The sequence below is a fragment of the Taeniopygia guttata genome, chromosome 1, assembly GCF_048771995.1.
Source record: "Taeniopygia guttata chromosome 1, bTaeGut7.mat, whole genome shotgun sequence".
NCBI lineage: Eukaryota > Metazoa > Chordata > Aves > Passeriformes > Estrildidae > Taeniopygia > Taeniopygia guttata.
The window spans coordinates 30,536,868-30,556,308 of NC_133024.1; the positions used below are offsets into that span (position 1 = coordinate 30,536,868).

Sequence of the window (19,441 nt, forward strand, 5' to 3'; positions counted from 1 at the left end):
CCTGGGATGTGGTGGAGTTAGCATCCCTGGAGGGATTTAAAAGATGTGTGGATGTGGAACTTGGACATATTGTTTAGTGCTGAGTTAACAGCTGGACTTGATGATCTTAGAGGTATTTCCCAACCTTAATGATTCTATGGAAATAAAGATCCCCTGTGGCAGCTCCTTGTTAGCAACAGCATGTGCAACAAAAGGAGGAAATTGCAGGGCATTGTGCTTAATTTTAAACACCCACATGGCACAGAACAGAAGCTTGTCCTAACTACATTTTCAAGAACTTTATGTAGAAACTAGTGCCCCTACAAAGAAGGAGCAGATTGAACTGGCAGTGCTGGATTAGCAGTTGGAATTGATGACCTAAAAGGTCTTTCACAACCTAAATGTTTCCATGATTCTATGATTTGAGATCTCTTTTCAGACAGCAAGTACAGCCTAGAAACTGCTTCGGCCTTGGAGCCAGACCTGTTGAGCACCTCTCAGCACTGCTAAAATGAATGCAATCATAAGACAGGTATGAAACAGAAGGGGGCCAGGTTGGGATGTGATGCACAATGATACCTCTTTGGCTTGTGCAGTGTTGTCCCACCTTTGAAAAAGAAGTAGGTCTGTTCATTTGGGGCTATGAGTAACCTGGGCTAATTGAAGGTGTTCCTGTCCATGGCTGTAGGGTTGGAATATGATCTTGAGGGTCAATTCCAACTTCATCCATTCTGCCAGTCTATGATTAAGGAGCACATTATCTTTTTGAAGGGACCATCACACACTGCAAGATAATCTATTTTCTTATCTTCCCAGAACTCCTAGAGAATAAATCTTACATCCCAGATTGCTGAAATGGGAGGTTTCTTGCCTGCTGGCAGCTATCTCCTTCCTCCCTCCATCTCATGGCCAGTCTTCTCTGGGATAAGAAGTCAGTCCCACTAGGAAAATCCCCAGACGCTCCTTCCTTGAGTCCTACTTGGTCATATAGAGGAGGTCTAAGTCCCAACCTGCAACTGCTCAGTTGAGGGCAAACCCTACTGTCCATGAGCTAAGGTAAAAATTAAAACCAGGTTTTACACCACAGTTTTGCCTTTCCTCTCCCTCCCTGTACCCAAGGTTCCTCTCTGCACTTTCAAATCAGGAGGTATGTCAAGCTTGTGGAACCAAGCCCAAACTTTCCTGAGAAAACACATCAGAGTCAAAGGCATGTTTTGAAAATAAATAGCAAAGCTGGCAAGCAAGGGTGATGAATGACGGAACTGGCATTGTTAGAAGCTGGTAGGAGTAAAGTAAGAGGGGCTCTGCATGGCAGTTTCACACAGGACTAAGCCTCCTCCCAACAATATCTGGGGAATATTGCTCAATGACCAAAAGAATGAGCATTGAGTCTTGTGAAGAAATTAGAAGCATGTGTCCTGGCCACTCCAATAGTATGAGGAATAATAATAGAGTGGGAGAAATAAGTGTGGAGTAAGGGTTAAAAAAAAAATACAAAGTGAAACTGGGCAAGAGAAAAGCACATCAGAGTTATAAAAAGAGACAGAGAAGGGAATTTTATTCATGAGCTTTCCAAACACATTTGCCATTATCGCAGGCATGAGAATATTATTCTGCTGCTGTCAGGGGTCATGTGAGGGGGCTCCAGCCATCAGAAAATCACTGCCAGCTGTCAGAGGGCCAAGCCATTAAGGGCCATGGGACAACACCAATCACACTGTCAAGAAATACACTTGCCTGTCAAGGGATTAGCAGCCTGGCCTCCAAAACCTTCAGAGAGCATTGGCTTCAAACCTGGAGACGGTCATGTGAATAGCACAATCCCTGATAATGGAAGCAGTGGGTAGAAATGCTCCTTTTAAGTACAGGAGTAAGAAGTACAAGGAGGAAGGTGTTCAGCTCTTTCTGGTTGGCTCTGGTACATAAGGAGCTCTGGGTAGTAGAGAGCATCTTTGATTTGACACCATTTAAAAAAAACCCAATCAAATTCATCCAGAAGCAGTGCTTAGCCTTTGACTAAATGGGCTGGTGCATGACAGTGACCTCTGAGTGCACTGCAGCTTTCTTTGGGAAGACTGGCATGAGAGACCAGCAAATCTGTGCTGGAGTCTCACTTAATTTTATTCCTCCTTCATCCAAGCATCAGCACTACTCTAACCTATGAGAGCTGTGCCTCTGTGTGAGTAAGACACCTGGTTTGGGTAGCAAAATGGATGCAGACAATTCAGTCCCCATCCTTGTTTAGCAATGGTCCCAGAGAAAAGCAAGTCCTAGAATCAGGAGGGCTTGTTCTGTGGATGCTTTTCTTACTTTAGAGGTGATGAGACTAGACTTGGCTTTTGAAGTCTAGCCTGCAAAAAAGTCACTGTATCCATTTCCCCGAGACAGTCACACTCAAGGTACTACCAAAAAGCTACAAAGCTATATTAATACAGATCACAGAAATCCCACAATGTTTATGGACAGTGTTCTATGGTTTATGTTATGCATATTGGGTCAAGTTTAAATCATACACAAGCATTGCTTAACTTTTAGGTCACACCTACTGTGGCATTTGAACTCAACCACTGAGTGATTCAGACTGTCCACAGCTGCCATGCTCAGCAGTCAGTGCAAGGAGAAGTTGCCCAAGACAGGAATTCAGTATTAAATCATATTGACTTTCCATTGAGGTCATAATGCTTTACCACAGGCAGAATTCAGTATATTATTCATGCCCATGATACAACTTCTTATGTTATAACCAGGTTATTCACATCACAATGTAATAATTATGTCACACTTTTGGATAAAACTTTTCATAAAGGTGTGTCATGATGGACCCACTCTCACCTGAAGTTCTTATGTGATACACCTATGAATTTTGGTATGTCATACAATCAAAAAATCATTTAGGTTGGAAAAGACCTCCAAGATCATTGAGCCCAACCTTTGACGAAACATCACCATATCTACTAAACCATAGCACTATGTGCCATATCTTGTGGTTTCTTGAACACTTCCATGGATGGTGACTCAGCCACATACCCTGGACAGCCCATTCCAATGATTGACAACCCTTTAAGCGAAGAAATTCTTCCTGATGTCCAAAATGAACCTCCTCTGGCACAGCTTAAGGCTATGCCCTCTTTTCCTGTCACTAGTTGACTGGGAGAAGGGGCTGACCCCCACCAAGCTACAGCCTCTTTCAGGTAGTTGTAGAGAGCATAAGGTCTTCCCTGAACCTCCTTTTCTGCACACTCCCAGCTCCCTTAGCCACCCCTCACATGACTCATTCTCTAGACCAAAGATTCACTGCTCTTCACTGGACACATTCCAGTATCTCAATGTCTTGTCCCGAGGGCTTCAGGACTGAACACGGGATCTGAGGTGCATACAAGTTCATGGGGACAATCACTGCCCTGGTCCTGCCACTGGTCTTCTTGGCCACCCAGGCATGTGCTGGTTCCTGTTCAGCCAGCTGGTTGTCAAACAGCAGCTGCAAGTCCTTTTTTACTGGGCAGTTTTTCAGCCACTCTGTCCCCAGCCTGTAGCCCTGCTGGGGGTTGTTGTGATCCAAGGGCAGGACTCAGCACTTGGCCTGGACCCATGGATCCAGGCCAGTCCAGATGTCTCTGCAGAGCCGTCCTATCCTCCAGCAGATAAACACTCCCACCCAGCTTGCTGTCATCTGTGATTTTACCGAGGATGCCCTCGATCCCCTCATCCAGAACTTCAATAAAGGTATTAAACAGGATTCTCCCCAACCCTTTCTCCTGGCTTACTGGGAATCTCTTCTGCTTCCTGTCCTTATCTACCAGGTCAGGGGGCCTTTTGTCCTAAAGATAATTGGCCTTACTGTTAAGGACAGAGGTGAAGAAGGTATTAGGTACCTTAGTCTTACTCTCATTCTTGGTGACAATGTCTCTCCCTGCATCCAATAAAGAATGGACATTTCTCTTGCCCCCCCCCCCCCCTTTTGTTGTCAATATCTTTATAAAAACATTTTTTATTAACTTTCACAGCAGTGGCCAGATTGAATTCTAGCTGAGCTTTTGCTTTTCTAATTTTCTTTCTAGATGACCTAATGGCATTCTGGTACTCTTCCTGGGTAGCCTGCCCCTTCTTCCGAAGGTCATAAACTCTTTCTTTCCCCCCAGAGTTCCAGTGAAAGCTCCTTGTTCAGTCAGGCTGGTCTTCTTCCCCAGTTGAGATTAGGAATGGGGAAAAATTACTTCACTGAAATGATTGTCAAGCTTTGGAACAGGCTACCCTGTTCCATCACAGGGAAGTGATGGTGCAACCATCTCTGGAAAGATTTAAAAGACACATAGGTGTGGCACTTAGGGACACAGTTTATTGGTGGGCTTGGAGGTACTGGGTTAGTGGTTGGTCTTGGTGATCTTAACAGGTCTTTCCTTTCCTAAATAATTCTGTAATTCTATTATTCACTTCTGTGACATCAGCTCCGCTTCTTGATAGCTGATGCCACAATAAAGTAGGGTCCTTAGTAGAAAAGCTCCAGAAAATATCCTTCTTTCTCTTCCTAGTAATGAGCTCTCCTACAGAGGCAGCTCATCAACAGTTTACTGTGTAAATGGAGGGATAGAAGTCACCCCAGAAGAAAGTTGGAAGTGGAAATATATTATTGTATTTCTTTGTGTTTCCTTTTATCCCCCTTTAGTTCATAGGTCTGAAATATCAAAGCTATGCTACTAAAGTAAATTTGAATTGCCTAACCAGCCTCTTTGATTAATGTCTTGTTAAAGAAAAGAGTTTGGCTGAGGTGTAAGTTGATTAGCTCACTGGTAATTAACTGATACCCAGAAAAGTAACAAAGGATTTTGTCAAGTAAATAACGACTTGATCTTTCCTCTCTTCCTCCTTCCTGTAGTAAATGAAAGAAACATCACATTACACAAGCAGAATGAACTTCATTTCCAGGCCAAATAGAAAAATTTGCATATGCTTGAGGCAAATATGCCATTTTCCTAGAGACCAAAGAAAAGAATAGCAGCTGCCTTCCCCACTGCTGGTGCAGTACAACTGCAGATATTTCAAATTTTAAATTTTTTTAACATCTGACATTTTAATATACGTGCATCTGCCTACCACTGAGACTTCGTTTGTTCCTAGTGGTTTCCTCCTTTTGTTCCAGAGATTTTTTTGAGAGTAGCAATATAAGGAAATTGCTTTTGCTGTCCGTGAGACCAAGTGACAAGCAGTGCACAATTGAATAGACAGGGCTTATAGGGTATGATAAATCACCTTCCATGTTCAGACACTAACTAATTCATTACACAAAATACAGGCGATGAATGGTTTATGGGTGCTTTCTTCCTTAAACTGAAATTTATAAGAAAGGCAGAAACACTGGCAACAGCTAATTATTCCAAATCCATTCCTACTGCTGCTTTCTGATAAAAAGACTTTCAGCCCTTCTTCCTCAAAGACAAGATTAGCCTGTCTTCCAGCCAGTTTCTTGCTTCTTGACAATATTTTTCCTTCCAAATTTGACTTATATCATTGGGACTTCCATTCCTGAAGTAGGTGATCACTGAGCTGTCTTTGACCAGTCTCCAGTTGATCACAAGAGAGCTGGACAGGGACTTTTTATTGGGGCATGCAGTGATAGGACAACGGGAGATGGTTTTAAACTGGAAGAGAGTAGGCTTAAATGCATAGTAAGAAAAAATTCTTTAATGTGAGAGTGGTGAGGCACTGGAACAGGTTCCCCAAAGAAGCTGTAGATGCCCCATCCCTGGAAGTGTTCAAGGCCAGTATGGAGGGGGCTTTGAGAAACCTGGTCTAGTGGAAGGTGACCCTGTCTCCCATGGCAGCGATGTTGGAATGAGATGATCTTTAAGGTAACTATTCTATGATTCTAAGGTTCTGTGATCATGCACTCAAATTGGTATGACTGGGAAGGACAGATACACACGAGGAGTTCACACTTGAAATCAGTGATACTGAAAACTTTAGCAGTATGAATGTAGATGGGAGAAGGCCTCAGCTTGAAGAGCCTTGGCAGGACACGTTAACAAACTGATGTTGGCACCCCAAAGCTTGCTACTGATGGCCACCTGCCTGCACAAGGTAGCCGCTATCACCAGGAAATTTCTGCCTAACCCGGCTAATGGCTTTGTACACTGTCAAGTCACATAAAACATGAACATTCCAGAATATTTCCTGCAGGGTTGAAAACACATTTGTTTTAAGCTTGAAAATTTGCTCTTGTTTTAAGAGTTAAAAACAACTCTCTTACCTCTGTGCCACAGCAATATCATGACACTATGTATAGATTCCTACCTTAACTGCAAGCTGCTGGTGCCCTCCCTTCTCTTCCCCAAAAGGAGCTGATTGCAGAAGAGAGGTAGTGATGTGTTCTCTTCCACACTCCTTCTTGTCTCCATTCATGACAAGGGAGCTAGGATAGGAAGAAAAAAAGAGGAGCGCTGCTCCTGTTCTCACCATCCAAAAAGTGCTACTGTCATTTTGTGTCCCAAATGGACTCAGTGCTGCCTGTTCAAGCACTGTAGAGAGCCCATGTTTCATGGCTCTCGTCCTCCAGGACATCTCTCCTCCCAGATTTCAAATAGGGAATTAATAATTTGTCCTAAGGACAAATGACTCCAATGAATGGTATAATATACAGAAGCAACAGGCTTCCCAGGGAAGTGGTGGAATCACTATCTCTGGAAGTGTTCAAAAAACCTATGGATGCAGCACTGGGGGACATGGCTTAGTGGTGGTAGATTAACAGCTGGACTCAGCGATCTTAGAGGTTTTTTCCAGCCTTAATGATTCCATGATTCTAAGTGAGATTTCTTCCCTTAAATGCCTCAATTCCAGCCAGCTGAGGTCAAAGCAAGTCCAAGAGCCAATTAGGTACGCACCTTACATGGATGCTGTGAGTAGAGAAAACCTAACAGAAGTTTCATTGCTCTCAAACCAAAGCAGCTGTTTCAGAAGAGAGTAAGGACCTGGGATTCATGGCCTTACCTAACCTCATCCAGCCAAAAAAGCCAGACATCTAAACTTAATTCAGTTCATAAAATCATAGACATTTAGTGCCCTTGGAGACAAAGCACCTGAGCACTATATAGGATACGACACTGGATGCAGAGATGCCAGGGCATCCTGCCTGGCCTTCAGCTGTTGCTCTGAAAGAATCTCCAATGACACAAGATGCCAGCATTTCTGAAAGTGAACTGAGCCTGTAAAGCAAAATTCAAACGGAAATAAACACACTTAAATATTGTTACAGACTTTGGGTGAGTCTCTTCACTTTGAGATATGTGTATGTAAATTAGCAGGCAGAAAAAGACAGCTTGCTATGCTTTTACCTATAGAGAAAGCTGTTTGCAAGTGTAAACAATGAACTGTTGTGGCATTTGCTTTTGCTATTTTAAAGCACTAGAAGAATTCCAAAGCACAAAGGCAAACCGATTCCCAGACTCCTTTGAGAGTCAATGAGATTAAGGCACATGCCATTTGTGCTTTTGAAAAGTCTCCTTCCCTTGACAGATTTTCATTTGATGTTTCCGTTTAAACCAGTGTACAGTTACCATAGACATTTTACAGCTGGTAAGGGCTCTGATTCACATATAAGGGTGAATTAAGCTCTGATAAGTGGAGAAGAGCTCTCCTTCCACAATTCTCCCTGTGTCAACTCCCTTGGGAATGGATAAACAGCAGGTTTCTCTCCTCCCTTACCAATTTCAACCCTGAAAATTAGTGCAAAGTGACATGAATTTTACTCCATACTAGTACAATGAGTTGAAAGCTGCAGGTGCTTGGAGACACCTACGCAGGCTGTGTGCTTGCAGAGCAGTAATCACCAGGTGCAGAAAAGCTTCAGCTTAATTCACTGCTACAAGAAAGCAAACATCCTCATTTTGGTAAAATCGAGTCTGCTGTGCATGGTATCACCTGCCTCAGCTTTTGTGTTTGGGATACATCTTGATAGACCTGAGCAGACAGGCTTTTGCTGCAAAAGGGTGGAGAGGAGAAAATACCTCCCTAAAATCTGCTTTGAGGATCAATTCTAGGACTGAACCATCCTCTGCCTGAGGGAATGTTTTGTCACTGGCAAGTCGCACCTCCTTCCCTACAAATCTGCACTCAGGACCCCCTGTTTCCATCAATCCTTTATAACACTCTTCAGATGGTTTCATTAATATCTGAGCCCATCAGTGCTGGGTGCTCACAGCATCCACAGAGCTGCAATCCGTGATCCTGTCATTTACCACAGCAATCAGTTGCCAAAATGCAACAATACCGTGAGAATATGACTAAGAACAGCCATATTACACTGGGGAAACGATGAATATTTATATGGCTTTAGGACATGAGTCCCTTTGATGATAATTTACAAATGCCTGACTCCATTTAACGCCAGCACAGGCATTTTTGCTTTACCTAGCAATGAGCAGGCAATCAGATCTGTTAAAATCCATTAGAGTTTCTTGGATCAGATCCTTCTTTATGTCAGGAAAAAACTTCTCTTGTTCACTCATTCAGGTGCCAAATAACTTACCATGATGTTACTCTAGGTGTAATTATCATCATCTTGGCACCAGTGTTCATAAAGAGCCCTCAAACTTCAGGGCACATTACTAAGAATCTGATTCAACCTCTTATAATCTTATTTTTAGCACCTTACTCATGATATTTGCATATAAATCAATGGGATAAATTACATGTTACACAGGATTGGGCTTGCAGAATCTAGAGGTGTTGATGCCCTTTTCCTCTAACCGGTATAGACTAGGCAATTCAGAAAGCTGCCAATAATGCAGTATTTAGAAGCCAACCTTATAATGGAAAATAAGATTTTAGAGCTGAGAGTCACGACTCAGGATTTCATACCTAAGATGGTGCAAATGCTATGACCCAATTAAAAAAAGGCCTTAGAAGAGGGACAAGTTAATAAGATGCTTAAAGGGCTGGAGAACCTCTTCTGTGGACACAGGTAGAGACAGTTGGGATTGTTCAGCTTGGAGAAGACTCCAGGGAGACTTTATTGCTCCTTCCAGTATCTAGAGGAGCTCCAAGAGACCTGGAGGGGGATTTTGACAAGGGCATGGAGTCTTAGGACAAGACAAAATGGTTTTGAACTGGCAGAAGGCAGACTCAGATTATATACTAGAAAGAAATTCTTTTATGTGAGGGTGGTGAGATACTGGAACAGGTTGTCCAGTTAAACTGTGGATGTCCATCCCTGGAAGTGTTCAAGGCTTTGAGCATCTTGCTCTTTTAGAAGGTGTCCCTGCATACGGTGCGGGTTGGGGGTTGGAACTAGAGGGTCCTTAAGGTCCTTTCCAACCCAAACCATTCTGAGATAATTATCTGTAAAATTTGAGCAGGCAATACATAGGACAAAATTCAGTTCTATTTTTGTGACTGATATCTTTATTTTAATATCATGAGGACCAAGCAGTGAAAACATCTTCAGGATTTTATATCAATTTTATCTTCCCCTTTGCACACATATACTGATGAGAGGGAATAAGTCTATCTTCCCCAACATAAGTCTCTATAATGAGTTCTAAACAATCTGCTTATTAGGTCTCATTTTATGCAGAAATAAAACAACCAGCAGCACAAGCCTTGATAAAGTGTTTGCACAGAGCAGAGAGAGATAAAAGTGTTCCTCAGGTGTCATTCCCTGAATTTACCTGATCACAAAGAGCTGGCCACGTGCCATTCTCCAACAGCAGTCCTTTCCCATTGCCAAGCAAAATACTACTGTATCCACACACTAAAGTGACAGGACGTATCCCTCTAGTGGTGTAAACTGACATGATTCAATTACCCAGTGATCAGTTAAGCCATAAGGTTTCAGGGCAACATTAAGCTGTATGGAAAGAGGATCCTTGGCCACAGGCAGCCTGAGGCCACAGGAAACTACTCCATCAGCGTGACAAACATGTTTGTAGTAATACTGAAAATAAGCATTTCAGCAGCTCTGCTTGGTTTTTGCTATTTGAGAAACAAGACATTCCCTCCATAGTTTATACAGATCAGACAAAGGAAACCCAATGCCTGGATAGGGGTAGGTTTGATCCTTTAATCAGACAGACCACATTTAGATGCAAAGAACTTCAGGCTGTCACATTATATCCAGTGCAGTAATGGACAGGACAAGGCATAGCTCAAGGTTACAGAGGAAAAGTTCTGATTTTAATATGTATTTTTACAACAGCTGAAGCAATCAAAGTTGGTTTTGTGGAAATCAAATTTACCTCTACAAAACATTCTCGGGGGAAAGAAAAGCATCTATTATAATAGGTTGAGGCTGCCTCTTCAATACTATCCTTCTGAGTGCAGTGACTGAAAAGTTTGTCAGAGTTCAAAAGCAGAGAACTAAGCCACAGAACAAGTCAGAAGTAAATGCATTTTGTGATGGAGAATACTCTAGAAAAGTGCCAAATAAATAAAAATTCCCTAGTGATTGGCCAGAATCATCCTCATTGTTTACAGCCAGTTTTATGCACCTTGATCAGTCTGGTACTCTTCCAGACCCAATCTTGAAAGTCTAAATCTGTGGAAGTAATCTAGGTCTAAAAAATATAGGAAGAGACGCCTGCATATAAAAATCCACAGGGATTTTGATGATGTTTTGACAATTTAGCTGTATTGTCATTGCCATCACTAAAATAAATTTTATTTTAGTGCTTTTTCACATGATGAAAAGTAATGATACGTTAAATACATCTCTACCTGATACTGGAAGAAATTATATACAAACAATTTCAGAAGGCAAGATGGTCTTCAAGATAGATGTATACATTCTGCCATGTATTTACAGTAGGAAAGGTCTGTGTTTAGACTGGCATTTCTTAGCTTACAGAAGGTGAAAAGAAATAAGACGTGGAAAAAGAAGTCTGTGTGTTTATATGCAGGTACAATAAATTCTGCTGGCCAACAGGTTGTAAGCACTGTGTACAGCCCCCAAGGTCTGTCTGAAGCTTCTCCTTAAGTCTTTGGCTTGCCTTCTGAAAAACAAAACACACACAGCATTATCAGGCCTTTACTGGTACACTTTATTCTTTCCTCTTATGTCTCAAGTCTTTCCATTTTTACATTGTACTTGCCTCTGGATACCAACTCTGCTTGAGAAGCAGTTTGCATATTATGGGTGTAAGTATAGTACGCGTAGTAAGCACTGAGGAAACTAAATAAGGCATCAGAGGAGAGGAAAACCCCCATTTAGTAGGCAGTGCTATAAAAAAAACTCCTTCCTTCTCCCAGCCCACGAGTATGAGGAACACTTGCTTCTTCAATGCTTTCAGGCAGAAATTCTTCAATGTGAGGGTGGTGAGGCACTGGCACAGACTGCCCAGAGAAGCTGTGGATGCCCCATCCCTGGGAGTGCTCAAGGCCAGCTTGGATGGGGCTCTGAGCAACCTGGTCTGGTAGAAGGTGACCCTGCCCAAGGCAGGGGGTTTGGAACTGGATGGTCCTTAAGTTCCCCTCCCACCCAAATAATTCTAGGGTGCTGTGAGGCTGTTTCAACAACATGAAGGCAGCACGCTGCCCTGCTCGCCTTACAAAGGAAAACCGGAGTGGAAAGCTGAGTGAGGGAACCTCCTCACTGCCCCCAGACCGGCTGGAAAACCGGGCGAGGAGAGCGCCGCGATGTTGCACATCCCGCTTTATGCTCACAGGCGCATCGCGCGGGTTCGCTGAGAACCCAACACGGCCCAGAGCGGTGCTTCCCCCACAGGCTCTCCGCACACCCACGATTTTCCCCGCAAGGTGTTTCCCCGCCCCGTTCGCTCCGTCCGGCAGGCCGCAGCCCGTCCCCATGGCGACCGCGGCTCCGCCCCGCGGGCGGGCCCAGCGCCGGCCCCGCCCGCTCTCCCGCCGCCGCCGCTGCGCTCCGGGCCCGGCGCCCTGCTCTCCGCTGCCCCCGTGCCCTGCCTCCGCTCTAGCCTGCAGCGATGGCTCCGGCCGCCGACCGGGAGGGTTACTGGGGCCCGCCGACCTCCACCCTGGAGTGGTGCGAGGAGAACTACGCCGTCTCCTACTACATCGCCGAGTTCTGTGAGTGGCCGCTCCGGCCCCGGGTCCTGCCCCGGCCCCGGGGGCCGCTTCCCACCGCCGCCTCCTTCTCCCTCTCCGCAGCTCTTCGTGCTCCCTCCCCGCAGCGGGGGGATCCCTCCTCCTCCTCGGCCCCTCTTTCCTGCCGGGTGCCGGTGCCGCTGCCCCTCAGCCAACCCTGGTGGGTGGAAACGGGTGTTTTTTACCGCCTTCCCCCACAAATCCATGTCGGAAGCACGGGATGGTGCAGCCCCTCTCTCCCCAGCGTGTTGTGTGGGCCCCTATCCCAAGCGTGTCCTTTCGGCCTGTGTCCATAGGGATGGCAGGGCTGGAGCGGGGGTGCCGGGGGCCTGCGGCGGTGCAGGTGTGTCCGGGGTTTTTCCCGGGATCTAGGCTGGCTCTGCCCCGCAGGCACGGGTGTAGAGAGGGGCTCTCGCTGGAGCCGTGCCTGGGGTGCCGCGCCGTGCCCGCCGCACGGCTCTGCTGCTCCGCTCCTCTTCAGGTGGTACCATCTGCCCAGGCTGGACCGCCCAACCAGGTGAAACTGCTCGGGGAGAGAAAAGCTATCTTCCTATGCTTCACCCAGGGATGACACCTTCCCCCAGCTGCTCTTTGGTGCCTCGTGATGACCGTCATCTATTAGGTGGCTCTGCTGCCGGTGGTGGGAGTTAAGCGAGGCTTGAAGGGTCACTCTGTTTCGTCTGTTTGTCTTTTAGGATAGCTCAGAGCACTGGCAAGAGAGCAGGCCATTGGTTTGACCTCAAAACTCTGTTATTCAGAAACAGTCAGGATTTAGCATGTTTTAGGGAAAGAAAGAAGGGGCTTCAACTACAGGGTCATCCATCAGGTGCTTGAGAAAGGAGTGTCTTGCAGATGATAAAAGATCAAGCCCTATGTCAGAGGTTTTGGTGAAAAACTAAATATTTTTGTGTCCTGGGCAGCAACTTTAAAGGGTGTAGTAGTTATAATTATGTGCTGCTGCCTGGCATACGCCCTGTACTACAAAAACTTTCACACACATAAGGTAGGTAGCTGCCTTTGAAGTGTTAGGGCCCTTAGTGCTAAAGTGACCAGGCTCACCTACCCTGAAGTGCTTGAAGTGGGCAATCTGCAGAGGCCTTTCACATAGCTAGGATGCTTCAGCGGTGGTTTGGAAGAGCTTGGCATGCAGAAGATGGAGAGTTCTGGGTGTCCATGCCAAGCTGTGACTCCTGGTTGCAAACACTGACATGGGTGAGGAAACAAAATGAATAGTTGTGAAAGAGGCTTCAGAGTGTAGGAATAGGAAGGAGAACAGGATCTGAAATGAACAACAGCATAAGCAGCTTAGAAGAAGGAAGCAGGAGGAAAAAGGAAGTTAGTGTGTAGATTTATGGCTGAGAAGAGGCAGGCTGGCTGAAAAGGAAATAAAATTAAATACTCTTAAAAAGGAACAAACTTAAAAGTTTAAATAGAATGAGACTTTTGCGGAGTATGTATATTTAGGTTTTCCTTTTTGCCAAGCATAATTTGTGAGATAATTCTCATAGGGAAGAGGAAGTTCTGTTTCTTCACTAATGTAAAAATTAATTTGACTAGCATGTAAATTTTTAAAATAATCGCTGCGTTGTTTGCCTTGTCAACTGATACTTTTAGTCTAGTTTTGGATTATTCAGGAGGATGAGAGTAATGGGAGGCAGAAAGGCTTGTATTCTGAAGAAAAAGGGAGTAGCTATACAAGGTCTGGTCCCTCCCTATAGTTTTGGTGTTTGGAACCACAGTTTGTTGGTCTGTCAGTTGCACTGGAAAAAAAACTGTATATAAGGGCTGTGCTGTAATATAAAGCATTTAAATCGTCTAAGTTTAAAATGCAAAACAGTAACTGAGCCTGCTGTGGTATAGGGTTAGCTTAACAGCAGCTAATTTCAGTCCAGATGCCAAGATGGATTAGATTTTCTTCAGCAGTGGTTCTGTAATGGTGCTTTCTGAGGCAGTAAGTGTTCTGGGTATATTAGTTCAAGTTTTACCTTACAGAAGAGTGAAAACCATTTCTGACTTGGTACCACTCAGGTACAGCTGACTGTATGTAAAAATTTTTGCATTAAATGTTTGTTGCTAATAATTTATAAGAAACTTTGGAGGCCCAAAGATTAAAGAATACTGACAGGTCCAAACCAATTAAGTTGCAGGCTGAAGAACCAAACAGAAAGCTTGTGCAAATTACATTTTTGTGCCTTTTAGCAATTTGGCTTTCACATGCTACTTTTAGTACAAAATTGCTACATTGTGTTCCAAAAGCCCACATGCAGTTCCTTGCTCTTCACTCCTTAAAGAATTAGTGCAAATGATAGCAGCTTATGAATTTTATGTAGTGAGAGATGTGGAAGTAAGGTAAGGTGATGGTGTAGCATTTCATACTTGAATTCCCTTGATGTATCCCAAACCCAATGGCATGTATTCTGAAGTTCATTTTTTTAATAATGAAAAATGCTTTTTCTTGCCTTTCTGAGTCTGCACCTAGTCAGTTTTCCTCCCCTGTGGTGGTGGATGACTAACTGCTCTACATCCATCTGTAGAATATTAAACCAATTGAAATGGAAAACCAGTTGAAAAGAATTGTTTTGTGAGCTTAACTCTGTTAAGCCTTAAAATGAGTCTTATATCCCCCACTGATCAAACCATTGTATGGCATAGTAATTCCTTTTTCAGGGTTTCTCACTGATTGACTCCTGTGTGCTGGAGGACAAGTAGTAGACATGGGACTTTTTTCCTTCTTTAAAACTAAACTTTTCCAGGTTCTGGTGCTTGAAAGCTGAATTATCCAGAGTTTTGTAAACTTGATTAAGAAAAATAGTAAAGGATAAACCCACCATCCTCCCACATAAGCAAATAGAAAAAGGGCAAATATAAGTTCTGGTTTTTAGCACTTATCACTCAAATGTTACAGCTTACTCCTTATTTTAGCAGGGTTGATGTTTCAGGCCAATTTAGCCCATGTAGCATTGTTTTGGGGGTCTGTTTTGTTGTGAATCTCCATGACAGGAGCCTTACCCTTCTTGCATTCAGTCATCCCTGTAAGAAGAGCTTCTCTTGTACAATATGATGAGGGAATATAACTAATCTTCACATACTCCCTTTGTTGAGAGCATATAGGGTAGTACCAATTCAAACAAATATTTTAGTTTCAAAGGAGCCCTGTGTGGTACATGAGGGCTTATAATTCTCAGTCAGGAGAATCGTGGGGGCGAATTTGTTGTTGTTATCAACAGAATGTTGTGTTCCAGTTTGGATCAAATTTGAGTCATGTTTCCAGTTATGTTCCTTTGAGCTATCATTGTTCATAAGTAATGTGCATCATCTACAACATGACAGGTTTAGAATAGTATATCCTTATGCTGGCATTTACAGCAGCTAGCATCTAGAACATTGCTTCAGGCTTCTCAAGGAATTGGTGAAATTGTTTCTTTCTTGGCTTCTGGTTTTGTCTAAGCATGTTCTGATACCTTTGTATAAGAAAAACTTTTTTTTATTGTTATTATCATTACCAGAGTTAAATCCATTGGTTTTGTTTTCACTAGAGATCTCGTAAGTGACTTCTTGTAACTGGTATTTCCTTATGTGACTCTTATTTAGGAAAAAAACGTACCCATGTCATGAGAATCTGCCCATGTTTCTAGCTATTTTTGCTCCACTTCCTTCAATCTTCTGATTTTTGCCTCAGACAAGAGATTGAGATAAGATTATGGTGACTTGTGTTGTTCAGTGTGAGATCTCTCTTTATCTCACATCTTGGATGGCATAGAGTCCTGTCCAAACATTCTTGACATTGTGAACTGTGACACAAAAATACTGTTGTTTCCTTTTAGGCATTGCTCAGAGAATACAGCTGCCAAAGATGCAGATCTCTATTTTCCATGGGGATCATTGCTTTAAAACATAAAAACTGCAAAATTTACTTAAACTTAGAATAATGTCATTAATGTTGAGTTTGTACTGCCATGTATGGATTGTCACTTGTTTCTCGTGGGTGTCCTGTTGCATATTGCCTTTTTTGCCAGAGGCTTTGGAAAGCAGCCAGGGACTGTTAGGCTAGGTACTCCCTAAGTGAGAGTAAGAAAACTAAAATAAAGCCAACTGTCTGCCTTCAAGAACTCTTCCTGTCCTTTCTGTGATAAAGTGGCAGATGAAGGAAACATCATCAAGTTTAATTGGGTGTGATCAGCCCAACTGCCTGGCTGAGATGGAGCAATTTAAAGATGACATGACACAGATGAGTTCTAAAGAGTGCTTTAACAGAAGACAGTGTCACAGATCTGTAGACTTAAAGACTGAAAGGGATTTGAGTGTGTAAATTTAATGACCTCGTTGGAAGAAACCACATCACAACTTTCCTTTGGAAATTTATTTGGCTTCTTGAGGGAGCTCCCTGAACTGAGGAGACACTGCAAGCAAAAAAGGTAAAAGAATCATTGAACTAATTGATGATGAGTGTAAAGTCAAGTGGAGTGTGCAGAACAGTGCTCAGCTGTGCGGTGCATTTTTATATGAACACTTCTAGCTTGCTTTTTGTGCTGCAGACAAAAAGAAGTTGAAAGAGGGGTTCATTTCTCAAAAAAATAATATAGCAGAAGCAAAATCATAAGCCAGATGGTCTCTGCTGTCACTTTTAAAAATTTCTTTCTATTTGGTTTTGAATCAGTAGCAAATACAGTTGCATTAACTTATTTCCTTCCCTAGGCTGTAAAAGTACATTCTTGGCTTAAGCCTAAAGATAGTCTTGTCACACAGTTTTGATGCATTTTGATACCACTAATGATTTATATATTATTTTTAATTCTTCCTTGCATTTTATCTTTCATCCATGATGCAACTCTACCTTTGATCTCATGACTGCTTAATTTTCAGTTTTTCCCACCAGCTTTCATTGAAAGATGGGGTCAAAGGCTCTTGGAAAGTTGATTTCTTCAATCATCAGTTCTTATGTATCCATCATGTTATGGATATGCTTAAAACCTGGCAGATGCTGTGTTAATGGACCACATGCGTGTTTATCTACTAATGTGTATAGTTATTAAGCTACAATAAAATTCTTAAATATGGTTTAACAAAGCCTTTGATTACTCTATAATTAGTGCTTCATATTCAATACTTGTACAGCTGGCAGTTGGACATCTGCCACTCCAAATGGTAACAGAGCAGTGACATTTGTACAATTTAATTTTTGTTATGTGCAAACTGAGGCAGACAGGTTTATGAACTGCGTGATATGAATTTGCAGAATATATATTTGTAGCTAGAAATAGGAAGATTAATGTAAAATAAATGATTGTAAGGGAACACTGCTGACTTTTAAGTTGCTTTTAATGAGCTTTTAGTTACAGATTAAAAACTTTTGTCATAATTGAAAGACAAAAAGTCTTCAGTATGGGGTTTGTTATGTCTTGTGTGTGTGAAACTGCTATTTATGTAATGTATTTCTATATTTGCTGGTGCCTTTCATAGATAAGTAAGAAAGATTTTTTTTTGAAGAAGAAGAAAGATTTAATTATTGATGCAAAAATGTTCAGAGAAAGTCTGGGAATTGTCTCCAGTCCCAAGAGCTCAGCAGTGTATGGTTTTTTTGTCTTACAACACATGCGAGTGCTCACACACTTGGCTGTTTCTCTGATTCTCAAGAGGATCATGGAAAGGTTTGTGGCTCATGAAAGGTTATAAAATGCAAAGAGTTCTTATAGTCCAAAATGTTATCTAAACATGACATTATTATTCTAGAAGAGAACCCACTTGCAAGTTATCAGGGCAAAGCTACCTACCTTAGATTGCCTTCTAGCTGGGAGGCTCTTTGTACCTGCCTCATTAATTACACTCATTCTTCCGTCCATTACCAGGGAAGGTGAGCTGCTGCATGAATTAAAGGTGCTTGGTTATTCTTTGTGGAAGTACTACAAAGAGCAAAAAAATGTGTCAGGAAAAGAGAAATTCTAGAGAATGTTGCAATAAAAAAAACCCCAGAGCAACACTGCTTTAGTGTCAATCATTTACCATTAATTTATGTGAATAAGCCCATATAGGCAAGCTCAGCATAGAGGCTCAGTGATTTTGCTGGGTACTGTTTAGATTTAAGGTTTCAGGCACAGATCCTTCTTTGTACTTGAAAATGCAATTATAAATTTTCAGAGTTATTGTGATAGCTCAAAAAAATGGAGTGTCTAACCATGATATTTTTTTATGTTTCTAAAAATTAATTTCCTTGAAGAAATATGCTGCATGTGCACTGTGACCAGTGACTAAAAACCTGATGTTTCTAAATGATGACTGCAGTCAGCATCTCCAGGATCATTATCTCCTTTACAGTCAGGTCCATCATCCTCTGGCAGAGTACGTACTTCAGTGTGTCTGGAGTTCAGGAGCGATAAGTCGTTCTCTCTCTGAATTTCAGTTGAGAGATTGCGCCCTCTGTGCCCCTTCCTCAGCCTTACAAGATTCCTCTTCAGTTCTTTGCTTCTCCACCAACTGGTGACTCAACCTGCCCTGCACATTGCAGTACTTTCCTGAAGGAAATTCCAAACTTTATTTCAAATTTGAGATTAGTGTCTATTTCCCAGCTGTGTCCTGGGGCTTTAGTTTCTTATATTTGGTTTTACATTGTTCCTTGATTCCTTTGGACGTGTTTTCTGACTGCAGTGTCCTTGGAGTGACCTTGAAATGGTATGTGCAGAGCGTGTGTCTCTTAAAGAATCTCTGACTGGCTTTGTGAACAGGAAGGTATTTTCCCTTAGCCAAGTCCAGGTAATACTGCAATTCTCCTCTCTAAGTGGAGGAACTGGAGAAGGGGACAAGAGTGTGGCCTGATAGAGCTGGGCAAGGTTCAGGATGTTAGTTTGAGACTTAACTTTTACATTTGAGAAGGCAAGATTTAGACTTCTTCAGACAAGAAAGCAGACAAGCAGAATTAGGAGAAGATGTGGTGTTAGGGGTGAGCTGAACATCTGTATGTTTTGTATGAATTTGATATGAATTTTATATGTATTCCAACTAGTAGGATTTCAAGGTATCCAACTTAACAGTCATAAGACATGACCCTAAAGCTTTTGATTTATACAGTGCTTTAATGAGTTCATTATTTGCAGTAAGCTCGTGATGCCACTGCTCTGTAGGCTGGATTTTTAGTAATTGCTAATTCCTGTTGGATAAGGATTTTAATTTGAACAAGAATCGGCATCTGGGAAACAGATATAGTATTAGCTCAAAGAAGTCCTCTAGAGCAGTGAACATTAAAATTAGTCTGGGCACTTTCAGTCTTGGGACAGAGGTATTTCTGTGTTAACCTGATGAACAAATGGCATCTCTTTCTTCATCCTGCCTGGTCAACACCATTTGTTTGTTCAAGCAAAGACCTGCTTCCTGACTGGAAAGCATGCTATTGTGATCCCTTCAAATGGGTATTTTAAACTTC

The 19,441-nt window shown here is 42.6% G+C and overlaps 1 protein-coding gene across 1 annotated transcript in view; it reads left to right on the plus strand.

Annotated features, from left to right (window-relative positions):
• The first annotated feature begins 11,799 nt into the window (after positions 1-11,799).
• Positions 11,800-19,441, plus strand: part of ACER3 (alkaline ceramidase 3) — a 56,098-nt gene continuing 48,456 nt past the window's right edge. The window contains exon 1 of the mRNA XM_030268378.4: positions 11,800-12,009. Within this exon, the coding sequence (XP_030124238.1) occupies positions 11,907-12,009 (103 nt within the window). The 5' untranslated portion in view covers positions 11,800-11,906. The remainder of the gene's footprint in view (positions 12,010-19,441) is intronic.